Here is a 12286-nt window from a genome sequence, read left to right on the forward strand (position 1 = left end):
GCTTACCTTCGTTCTGGGTTGGCATTAAATAGTCTGATTTCCACATAGAAGCTGCACATGTCATGTAATCATCCTTTGTGGGATTGTAGGTATATTGTTTCTTGGTGCTGTGACTAATAATAAATATTGCATTTTTATTTCTCATAGTTCAAACATATTTTCCTTAAAGCCTAGACTTAGGAAAGTCAGTATTACTAATAAGGAGAACATGATAGGCTAAGTCAGACATGTATACCCTTAAATCAGTAAAGAGGAAAGCTATGTATAAACAAGAGTGTTCAAAGAAGACTGTAACCTATAGAAGAATCTTGCTCCAGTGGTCTTGAGAGGAAGCTTCTTACTTCATATGGTCATGTGCTTATTGAAAGGTTTCTGGGTTAGCAGTTAATTTTGTGTACTGCTGGCTTCTGGAGGTTCTCTGGAAAACCTCACTTTAGGATCTTTAAAGGATGTATCTTTCTAATTCTGTTAAGGCCCTTATCGTTTTCCCAGAGATTTGGGAATGATAAAGACAAAAATGTTTTTGAGTAAGGAGCAAAGCAAAGCCTTACATAATCCAAATTTATGAATAATTGTTCCAGTTAAATGTGTCCCTTGTCATGGGATCAGTAATTTGGAATGTCCTAGGCAGTCATGGTTGTGACCTTTCAACAGGGAAATATTTTGATCCATTCTGAAAAGAAATGTGCTATTATTAGTACAACATATTCAGAAACCATGGCAGGAGAGGCAACTGTATAAATTCAATTTGGACATGCCCAGAGTCTTTTAGAGCATAGTCTCAGTTCATGTCCCTCAATTTTTTTAGGTTAATTTAGTTACAAATAAAGCATGGACCGACTTTATCCTTCATCATCCTCGGAAGGTTTTTTCCTTAGTGTTTGATATTATAGCCAGTTTGTCCCTGTTGGAATGAATTGTTTCACAGAGGATTTTATCCTTTATTTTTGTAGTCCAGGTGGCTATTTTGGTTTTGTCAGATCTTAATCCTTGTGGTTCTTATAACCTGATTGTACCCATTGTTTCTTTTCAGAATTTGGGAGGCCAAAATTTGTATATCTACAATGGAATCCTTGAACTTTTCCATGGATTTTATTTTATTATTCTTACAATGCTTTTACATAAGGACTTTAGTCAGAGTAGTCTGTTTAATATAATGGTCTGTTAAAAGTATTTGTATAGTACTTCTAAAGTATTTCTGTGGTATCTATAGTATAGATATTAGCTTCTATAGAACTTCTTTTACTGTCTCTTCCTTTATGATAGCAATTATTTTAGGTATCAAATAATATATTTGTTGTTCATTTTTAAAGAGTACTTGAGAAAGCGCAAAAAAAACCTTGTTTTTTTCCTATAACATTTTTTAAAAGTCAATTATTCTAAAAGCATACTAGCTGTTAGCTTATATGTATTTTACTCTCTTCTTCTAGTGATTTGATATGCCTTAGAGAGAGCCATAATTTAATCATTTGAGCTAAACTATTTCATGGTAAGGAAATAGATTTTACAAAAGAGACTAGGCTACTTATTATATGTCAAGCCTGGTATTGTCCTTTTTATTTTTTTAATATAACCCCATCAACAAACAATATTAAGTCAGGATTTGGTATTGAAGCATCCAAAATTTTTTTCTGGGCATGGATACTTCTTGATTTACAGAATCATAATGAGGAGATTCTCCTCATTCAGTAAGGATTATAGAGTTGTTGGATTGAAAGTATTAAATCAGCAGATGGTAATACAGGGAGAAAGTAATAATTCATAATTAATTAATTGGTATAAAAATATTGAATGCTTCCATTAATGATAGGGATATACACATGTGATAACATTTTATTTAAAGAATTCATACAAAATCTGAAGGTATTTGGACTCATTTAGTTTTGACTGATACCTGTAAGTACTCTGAGACAATGAGCCTCTTCAATTAAGGTATTGGCTTTGATAGGCAATAGTTCTTTGATGTGTGCTATGTTACTGAGTTAATATACCTAGAGCATGACCTAACATTTTCATGTTTGTAAAAAAAAAAAAGTTTTATGATAATTTAGGAAGAATCCATTTAAAATCTTATGAGCTGTGTTCTAATTGGTTTGAATATGTCTGTAGAGTCTTTTGCCCATAAGGATTCAGGAACCGTTTTTTTTGGCAATTTCTTGAGTCATATATTATGTAAGTAATCTAACGTCTAAATGAGCTATATTTTGATCCCACCTATTAAATTAGTAGGTATTGTGTCACAAAGACCAACCGAAGTATCAGTTACAGGTTAGGATTTAGGAAAGGGCTTAGGTTTGTTTGAAATCTCATTAACTGAATGGTTTTAGTAAACCAAAGTTTATTTTAAGCATTCTATAAGTTACTATATACTCTCAGTTTGTCTTATTATTTTCCTCTACAATCAGGCACAGCCAGTCACTTTTACTTTATTTTTTCTTATTAAACCCCCTAATTCAGTTTTAGAATTATAGGTTATCCACTCACTCTATCAACTTATAAAGGCAGATCCTCTTTCAAAGAGCAGCATAACTTCTTTATTGTTCCTTCTGCAAGAGCATTGCCCCTATGTCACCATAACAATAATTTGTTCTTTATTGGACATTGATAAGCAAAACGTATGCCTAGTTTTTTTCCTTTTTTTCCTTCTCTTCTTTTTGTTTGTTTGTTTTTTTGTTTTTTTGCGGTACGCGGGCCTCTCACTGTTGTGGCCTCTCCCGTTGTGGAGCACAGGCTCCGGACGCGCAGGCTCAGCAGCCATGGCTCACGGGCCCAGCCGCTCCGCGGCATGTGGGATCCTCCCGGACCGGGGCACGAACCCGTGCCCCCTGCATCGGCAGGTGGACTCTCAACCACTGTGCCACCAGGGAAGCCCCCTTCTCTTCTTTTTTAAAAAAGAATTTCATGGTATAAATTCCTTTTGGATTCAGAACTGGGAAAAAGTTCCTTCTTTTTTTAGATATTGGGAGCTATGTAATACACTCTCTTTCACTTTTATGTTGGCTAACAGGTAGCTAAGAGCCACACTTTGTGCAAAATTTTAGTAGCATGCCTTAATCTAGGTTTTTTTTATTACAGTCTTCCCCGTCTTCCTTATTATATATTGTTAATATTTTTACAATTACCAATTTACAATGAATTGTTTTCTTCCTTATTGTATGCTTCCTATATTAACTTAGTAGGATAAAAAAGATAAGTAAATAAAAGATCAAGTCCATGAACAGAAAAAAGTAATACGGTTAAAGGGCACCGTTTTTAGAGTAGATAAGATTTTATTTAAAAATTTTAGGGAATACGTCTTTAACAAAGACTTTAAGATGTTTACGGTCAGTGATATCTGAATATAATATTGATACTCTTTGGTCAAATAAAACATATAAGCAAGACTTGAAAAATGGTAGAATAATACCAGAATCTATTCAGTACTGAAAAAATAAATTAAATCTTTAAAATGCCATAATCATAATTATTACAATTTTTTTTAGAATTCTATATTGTGAAATATTTTGACACATATTACCTATTAGGTATTTCTAGCAACTCTTGGCAGGATATATACTGTTTATCCCCACCTTCTCAATGAAGAAACTGAGCCTCATAGAAGTGAACTGACTTCCCCAGATCACGAAGCTAGTAAATGGCAAAACCCAATTACAAACTCATATCTTCTGCTTTCTTTTCCAATGATTTTTCAGACTACTATCTCTTAAAAAGGTGACTTTATTATTGCCAAAGGTTGGAGTCATTAAATATTTTTAAACTTTTTTTTAAAAAATTAAAATGTATATTATTCTACTAAGTTCAGACTTTTATCTTTTGTCCCCATAATAACAAGTTGATCATCAATGTGTGTGAATTCATTCATTTACTCAATAAATACACTTTAATGCCTACATAAAGTAAGCTTGTAATAAAGAGGCACAGTGATGAATACAATAGTCAAAAATTCTGCCCTCATGGACATTCCATGAAGGAGGATGACTAATTAAATGCAAAATTAATAAAATCATTTCAAAAGTGTTTTGAAGGGAACAAGCCAGTAGCCAAAGTAGAGAACAGTGGGGGAGTGAAGGAGATTGGGGGACCAGAGCCTCTGTCTCTGCAGAAGTGACACTTAAGCTTAAACCTGAAAGAGGAGGATGAGATATATATGTGAAAAGGTATGAATCTTCTAAGCAGGGAGAATACTACATACGAAATCCCTGACACAGGAAAGAGCTTTATTTGTTCTAGGATATGAAAAAGCAGAGTAACTGGAACATCTCCTGCAAGGCAGGAGACTGGGCTGTATAGAGAGGCTACCGTGTGCAGTATCTTGTAGGCTATGGTAGAGACTAAAGAGTAGACATTAGAAAAATCTATTTCCAAGTGCAGAAAATCTCTTTAGATCTCAGATTTTTAAAGGTGCTTTTACACTAACTATAAACTGTGTGAATTAATTTTTCTACACTTAGTTATTTTTGGTGCTGTATATTCGTGTATTGAGTTTCACGTAATTTCTTTAGAGCCTGTTGATGAATTCTTTCTGTAGTCTTTCTGTAGTTAGGAAAGGAAATTAAGTAACTAACATGACATGAGTTAGCTTTAGAGCAAATGGAGGGGTTGGCGTAAAGGAGGTTTCTTTCCTTTTCTATGAACATTATCAGTTAATGTGCAGCCAAAAAATCAGAATTTCATGCTTTTTTATTAATCAATTCATAGTACTAAAATTTTCCTCATAAATGTGTATCAGAAGGACAAGCTAGAAAGTATGTTCTTAAGTCATATGATATACATATTAATAATAAATAATTTAAATTCTATCAAAAGGCTAAAACAAGGTTTGATTTATTTTTCATTTCAGGCATGCCCATTTGTCATCGATATCTATGCAGACAAATGCAAGCCAAGAATTAAAGCTGTCCATATGGAGGCATGCAGTGGGCAACTTGAGAAGGCCATTTGTAAATTTGTTCTTAAGAAAGGCGATGCCAAATCAATGGATGGCTATGAAAATATAATTGTACATAATTATAAGTGTGACACTTGGATAACATCAGTTATTGAAAACAAGGTATCAGTTATAAGGTGGTTCTCCTCATAACAGCAATGTTTGCTACTATGTTCCATCTTCTTTCTCACCCTATTCTTGCATAGTAATTAAATACCCCATTACATTAATAATATCTATAATAGTCAATTTATTCTTTTTTCTTTTTGAGTTTATAACTCAAACTGGGCATGATAATTTTTATATTTTTTAAGGTATATAATATTTACTTTATTCATTAGATATTTATTTTTTGTGTTTCTTTATGAGACAATTGTTTTTCTATTAAAATATTATGAAAATTAAATAGTTAGAGATCTATTAAGATAGAGCATAATCTGGGCACAAAGTATTTTATTTAGTTTGTTACTAAAAGTCTTCACACATACATAGCTATTTTAAACAATGGACATCATGTTTTAAAGAAATATAAACAAAGTAAAGAAAAGAATTTAGCCCAACTGTTTTATACAAACTTTGCAGTATCAGAAATCCTACAGATTATCATCATTTTATCTGATTAAATATATTCTACTGTCCAGGACCTGTTTTTATCAAGCCAATTATTTCTGGCTTTGGCCATCTTCTCTGCTACTGTCGATATTGCAGGTCAAGAGAATACACACATAAATTCTTAAAGTCAGATATACTGAGTTTTCTAGAAATTATAAATTTTTATAAAATCTTACTCAAGATGGCTAGGTTTTTAGAACTGTTGGCTTATTTCTTTTAGTTCCTGGGTGAAATTTACATCATAAATTTTTTAAAGTGCTTAAGATTTGGCTGAGTATTGAGTCAATGTGAATATATATTATGTAACTCTCATAGTCACCATAGGGGCCACTAGAAAGTATAACATGGTTTCTGCTGTCAAGGAGTTTATGGGCTAGTTGTAAAGGCAAAATTAATACTCTCGAAACAACAGTTAAATGTTAAATTACATAGTACTGTTTGTATGTGCAATAGGAATTCAACTGTATTTGTGTCTCTTGTACTTCATGTTAGTTTGAACTATAGAAGTAGGGGAAGGGTTTGTGATTAGGGGGATGGGAACTGATTGGGATTTAAACATGTGTATAGGATTTGAAGGATAACTAGAATTTAGATACACAGAGAGGCAGCCTTTAGAAGCAGGAGAAACAGTGTAAGGAGAAATATGAGTAAGAGTTAATGTGAACTATAGATGAAAAAGTGAGAATATCTCCTTTGCAGAAACAGAGAGCTTTATTTGGAGAAGTATTTGAAAGGTAAATAACATAGGTTGAATGGGTCCAGATTATATATGTTATCTTGAAAACAAGATAGAAGAGTTTAGACTTGATGAAATAAGATAGGTTCCCCAGCCAGTAGATTGCAGTCTTCAAATGGATCATAACACTTTGGAGAGTGGTTCGTAAGATCCAGCATGTTTCTGTTGCTGCCCTCTATGTTTTCTTGTTTGTTTGGTTTTGGTTGTGTGTGTGTGTGAGCCCTCTACATTTTATTAGAATTAAAAGGGTGGAAGCGAACCACTACCTTACCCCAATTCCTCTGCTCTATTACCTTCATTTCTCAACCCTCCATCTCCTTTTCCCTCAAGGAAAATTAAATTTCCCTTCACCAAAATGAGGTAATAATAATATTTTAGAGCTTACCATGTGCCAGGCACTTTAATGCTCTTACTTCTCACAACAACCCAATGAGGTAAGTATTATACTATACCTGTTTTACACACAAGGAAACTGAAGCACAGGGATGTTAAATAACTTACAAAAGGTCACAGAGCTAAGTAGTAGAAGAGATGAGAGATGAATCCAAGTAGTCTAATGTTATATTGCCCCTTTGTAGTCATTAGAGAGTGATTACAGGTTCTTTAGCAGGGGAATACTTTGACTCCTACATTGCTCTTATTTATCAGCTTCATTCTGCTTTCTCTTGTTTGCTATCCATCCTAGAGGCTATCGTTATCAATGATATATTATCTCCAGTATCACTTCTTCCTTAAGGTCTTCCGTGATACCCCAGTCTGAGCTAATGTTTCTGTGTTTCTATAATGTCTTCTTTGTTTCTATAGAGCCCTGTGAATATCTCTATCACAAGACTTGCAAAGTGTTTTGCAATTATCATTTTGTTTGTGTGTATTTAGTAAAGAAAGGAATAGCAACTTATAAAATCTTTCTTTTACAGTCAGATAATAAAGTGATTATTCACATCAACAACGAGCTGAGTAAAAATTGTGTAAACAACAGAGGACTTGACATATTTGCAGTAGAAGTGGCACCAAAATCTACAATGGTAATGCATTGTTTTCTAATTAAAGCCTTTTGTTTTATCAATTTGAAAAAAATATTTTTGCTATTAATATTATGGATAAATATGTAGATATGAAATAAAGTAGAAAATTATTTTAAGTATGATATTTGTATTAGTACCATCCTGTACTACGAGATAGAGGAGACTGGTTCTAATCCAGTTCTCACTATTTGGTTCAGTGATTATGGGACATTCACTTAATTTCTCTGTTTCAGTCTCCTTTTTGTTTGTTTCAGTCTCTTTAAGTGTAAAATTAATGTAATGTCACCAGTTTTAGGTACTTCACAAAATTAATGTAAAGATAAAAATAAAATGATATATGTAAAAACACTATTGAATATTATATAGAAATACAAAGTAGTGTTAATAGTAATAGGACTTTTGATAACTCAAAATATTTTTATCCACATTATTAAAATTTTCTGAGGTAACCTAAAAGAGAAAATGCCTGTGAGTTTTAGATAACCAACTAAGTCAAGAGCTAGGAATACCTGAAGTTCTGGTGTTAGCAGAACTCTGGGTTTCTGATTTAGCCAGGAGTTCAAAGGCAGGGAGAGATCAGTAGACCCTGAAACCAGTTTAGTCAAGGGAAAAAGGAAAAAACTTTCTATTCTTTCCCTTTTTTTCTCCATACTGTCAGTGAAATCCTAAAACATGCTAAAACAGGATAAGAAGAGTTTATCTTTTCTGTTATCCCAATCATGTTTTTTTTTAAATGTTCTAGGCTTAGTGAGGAAAGAATATTTACTTCCCTTTCTACCACTCCTCTTTACCCACATTCACAAATACCAACTACCAAATACTATATTACGTAGAATTTAGGCTGGATTATCCTGTTAGACATCAGATCGTAGATTGCAGGTCCCTGCTAAGGACAAATATTAAAGAATTTTATCTGCACAGAGATATTTTTTATATAGGTTCTAGAAATGTTGTCCTATTGAAAAATTAGCCCAAAATTACAGTATATAAAAGGAAGGTAAAGGCTTTCTATTTTTATATGCAGGTTTGTCAACATGTAATGCCTCTGAATGAACGACAAGAATGGATATATTATTGTGTATATTCCCTTATATCTTAAACACTGTTTTTAGGAAATAATTTTGCTTGAGACTATCAAACTAAGAATAATTACTTCAAGTTTAGTCTCTTATTTGTTGATCAACAAAATGCTAATCAATTTAACTGATGTACATAATAATCTATTTAATTTGTATGCATTTACATTTCATGTCCATATTATATACTTTATTATTAAAATAGAAATAATTTTTTAATGTGTGGCCTTCTTATTAATTTAATGGGAAATCTGGGCATATTTCATTTATGACTAGTAAATTGAAATCAAAGTACAGGTAAGCTTTTAAAAAGTAATACTCGGGCTTCCCTGGTGGCGCAGTGGTTGAGAGTCCGCCTGCTGATGCAGGGGACACGGGTTCAGGAAGATCTCACATCCCGCTGAGCGGCTGGGCCCGTGAGCCATGGCCGCTGAGCCTGCGCGTCTGGAGCCTGTGCTCCGCAACGGGAGAGGCCACAACGGTGAGAGGCCCGGGTACCACAAAAAAAAAAAAAAAAAAAAAAAAAAAGTAATACTCAATGAATTCTATAAAATCCTATACACTTTTATTTATCAAAAAAATCCTGGAATAAAATGTAAATGGGCAAGCTGCAGTGAGTGCCTTGTGCTTTATCCCTGTGCTCTGGCCTATCCAAGGAGCCCAGTGGATCCAGGGTTCCTATCCTCACCGGTATAGTCACAGGCATGTGGCTGTGAGAGGACCAGGAGTCCTCCTTCCTGCTGCTGCTGCTGAAGCTGGTGACGTGCAGCCCCTTCACTGCTTATTTCTTCACCAGCAGCCTCTATCTCCTGCTGTGCCTCTTCATCCTTGAGCATGTACCCTTCCACAGGGCTCTGCTGGTGCTCAAGCCCCAGGACCGAGTTTCTGCCATTGGCAGTGGCAGTCACAATGAGTCAGAGAACAGTTGGATGTTGCGTTTACTTCTGATGAGATTGCTATCTTAATGCACAATAGCACAAGTAGATACAAGGACTGATGGGACTGGTCGATGTGTGATTTGACACTTGAACAAATTAGAAAGTTTAATCCTGCAGCAGATCACAGATTCAGGAATAACTTCCCTGATGAGAAGATCCCTGCCCTGAGTGAAGCTGGAGCAGAGTGCCTGAACCATAACGTCACAGTCTTCTTTGATGTCAAAGGCCATGAAAATATGGCTCCTGATGTTCTAACGAAAATGTGTATGGAATTTCCTCTACTATACAATAGTAGTATTATTTGCTCTTTCTTGCCAGAAGTTATCTATGAGACAAACAAGTCACAGTGTAGTAATGGCTTTAACTCACAGACCTTGGAACCTTAGCCATACAGCAGATGGGACTATGATATTCTCTGGATACAATCCATGTTTGTGGTAATAGATGTTTCATTTGCTTGTAGCATACAAGCAATATAATATCTTACGGTACCTGTGTGGAATTTCAGTTTTCCTCATGCAAAAGGATTTTGTATCCCCAAACTACTTGAAGAAGTGGTCAACTAAAGGCATTCAGGTTGTTGCTTGGACGGTTAATACCTTTGATGAAAAAAAGTTACTATGAATCCCATCTTGGTTCCAGCTCTGTCAGACAGTGTGTTGGAAGACTGCACATCAGTTCTAGAACCTCCCCCAACCCCCTCCCCAAGGAAACATGTACAGAAACTGCCTGCTGGTCTCATGCAGGGATATCAAAATATCCCTTGTGCTAGCCCAAACCCTGGGAGATCAGGTAGCTCACACAAGTAATAGGAACCAAAGCAAAGTCTGGTGTTGCCAACATGCTCCATGGAATGCCTGAGTTCAACACTTGCTCTTGAAAATCTGGGTCTGCAAAAAGGCACAACAGCTCCTCCCCTGACCTAAGTGAGGCATACACCTTAACCTGGTGAGGATAAGCACAGACTGAGTTGTGAAATTTGGGAGTACAGATGCAAATACATGGGAAATGCACCATCACTCAGAGTTGACATTTTAAAACTTGCCATGCTTTTGTAACATTTATTTCAAATACTGTATTCAGCTATGTTATCAAGGTATTGTGGCTGTCAAACTTGTGACCACACTAAAAATCATTAAAAGGAATAAAAAAGTGAATGCAGAAACAGCCATTTAATTATATACTGTATTTAGTTTTCCCATGAGGAAATATAATTAAGCAAAATTTGGAGAAATTAATTTTTGTATTAAAGAAGCCAAATTCTAATCACAACAGTAGGAATATTTTGTTCTGACAGTAAATTGTTTAATGGATTTACTTGTGGAGTATTTTTAATTAAATGTATTTTGAAATAATAGAAATTAAATCAAATAGCAATTAATGAAGTAGTACAGTGCATGAAGTACTATATTAAGCAATTAAGAACTGTGTAACCATATCAGTAACAGAATACTTGGCTAGTAAATGTCAGCTTTTGAAATATGAATACCAGTATAGCAGTATATTATTTTTACCCAGCACATGCTAGCACATAGTTTAAATGTCACTTGGATTTTTGGCCCTTGATTAGATGTCTGTAAAATGGGTTGTCATTCTCTAGCAGTTTGAATTCTTTAGATGATGTCTTAAAAAGTAATGCAATGTGAAAGCATTTTATTAATTGCCAGATGCTTTGTAAGTCAAATAAATGTGGCCCTATATTCTGTTTCACAAAGTATTGAGTTGCAGGAAATAAATTATCTGGCTCTGTTACCAAAAGCGTATGATAAAGTTGCTATCTTTGCCACAAGTTGTAAAAAGGCTTTTTATAATAGAATGATAGGTGACATAAAGTGGTATCATTGGAACATGGAGACTCAAGAAAGAATAGTGAGCACTTAAGCCTTATCTTCCACCACTGTCACCACTTAGACATACCAAGCCTTTTTTCTTCTTCCCATTACTCACTTATTAGAGGGGAAAAAACCCAGCTATCTTATGGTCCCATTTTCAATTACTCAGTAGAAAAGAAAGATATTTTGTTTCAAGTTAAACTTTCTTCCAAGCAAATGAAAATCGAAGGAAATCAGCTAGTTAATGATTATAATAAGCTGGGTCCCATTTTTGGACCTTTAAGTAAATGATTTTTTAAGGATTACTTCAGTACTGTGGTACTAGAATATCCAGAAAAAATTAATTAAAGTCCTGAAATACCAGACTCATAGGTTGATAATGATTCTTTATTCAACTAAAATAAAGTTGATTAACATGTAAGAATGTTTTCTTTAAATTCAAGAGGTGCTACCCTTTTTCAGGGTAGTTTTGTGCAGATTGACTATTACATTTTCAAAGGTAACTTTTCATGTTGTTTAATTTTAAAAGCACAAGGATTCAACTTACGAAAAAGACATCTAAATGCCCCGTCTCTCCTGTGCCCTTCCTATCTTCATGGTATCTACATTAAAGCTCCCCAAGTATAAATTTTATCTACAAACACTTCCTCAAAACTAGCTTTTTTTCATTATTATTTATATGTGTTCTAGACTTTTCTTCTTTAAGAAACCTCTCATTCCCCATCTATCTCTATCATTATTCTGTCCTCCCCTTCACACCAAAAAGACATGAAAGAATTGTTTGCTATACCTACTTTTTTGACTCCCATTCATTCTTTCCAGTTAATTCAACTAGTGGTTTTTCCAGGGACATAAATAACTTCCTTATCATTAAACACAGTAGATATTTTGAAGTCTTCTCTCCAGTGTTAGATATTGTTGATCTCTCTGACACCATATTCTCCAGATTTTCTTCCAACCTCTGACCATTCCTTTTCAGGCTTCTTCCAACCATACTTCTGTACCTTCTCTCAGTTTCTGCGTTCTCTCTCACCTCAGGCCATTTGGATGTAATATTTCCTTCTTGCCCATAGAATTAAGTCTTCCTTCCCCTTTTCCTCTTCTTCCTTCAGGTCTCACCAAGTATGTCAGTTTTGCCTA

At 34.5% G+C, this 12286-nt stretch overlaps 1 protein-coding gene and 1 pseudogene across 4 annotated transcripts in view; both read left to right on the forward strand.

Moving 5' to 3' along the window:
• The window catches only part of EFCAB7 (EF-hand calcium binding domain 7), a gene marked incomplete at its 3' end in the record, with an annotated part of 49707 nt that extends 41159 nt beyond the window's left edge, over positions 1 to 8548 (forward strand). For 2 of the 3 annotated variants that reach the window (XM_082615151.1, XM_082615152.1), the window contains exons 12-13: positions 4841 to 5050; positions 7193 to 7387. In XM_082615151.1, coding sequence (XP_082471277.1) covers positions 4841 to 5050; positions 7193 to 7387 — 405 coding nt within the window. Of the gene's footprint in view, positions 1 to 4840; positions 5051 to 7192; positions 7388 to 8324 lie in introns of those variants that run through there. The other variant, XM_082615153.1, reaches the window with a different exon arrangement.
• Positions 8549 to 8975: 427 nt separating this feature from the next.
• On the forward strand, positions 8976 to 10123 carry LOC309799136 (glycerophosphodiester phosphodiesterase 1-like; annotated as a pseudogene). Its single transcript has 2 exons — positions 8976 to 8979; positions 9094 to 10123. The product of its transcript is annotated as a glycerophosphodiester phosphodiesterase 1-like (transcript).
• Positions 10124 to 12286: the final 2163 nt, after the last annotated feature.

This window comes from Mesoplodon mirus (assembly GCF_964341445.2).
Source record: "Mesoplodon mirus genome assembly, chromosome: 3".
NCBI classification, from domain to species: domain Eukaryota; kingdom Metazoa; phylum Chordata; class Mammalia; order Artiodactyla; family Ziphiidae; genus Mesoplodon; species Mesoplodon mirus.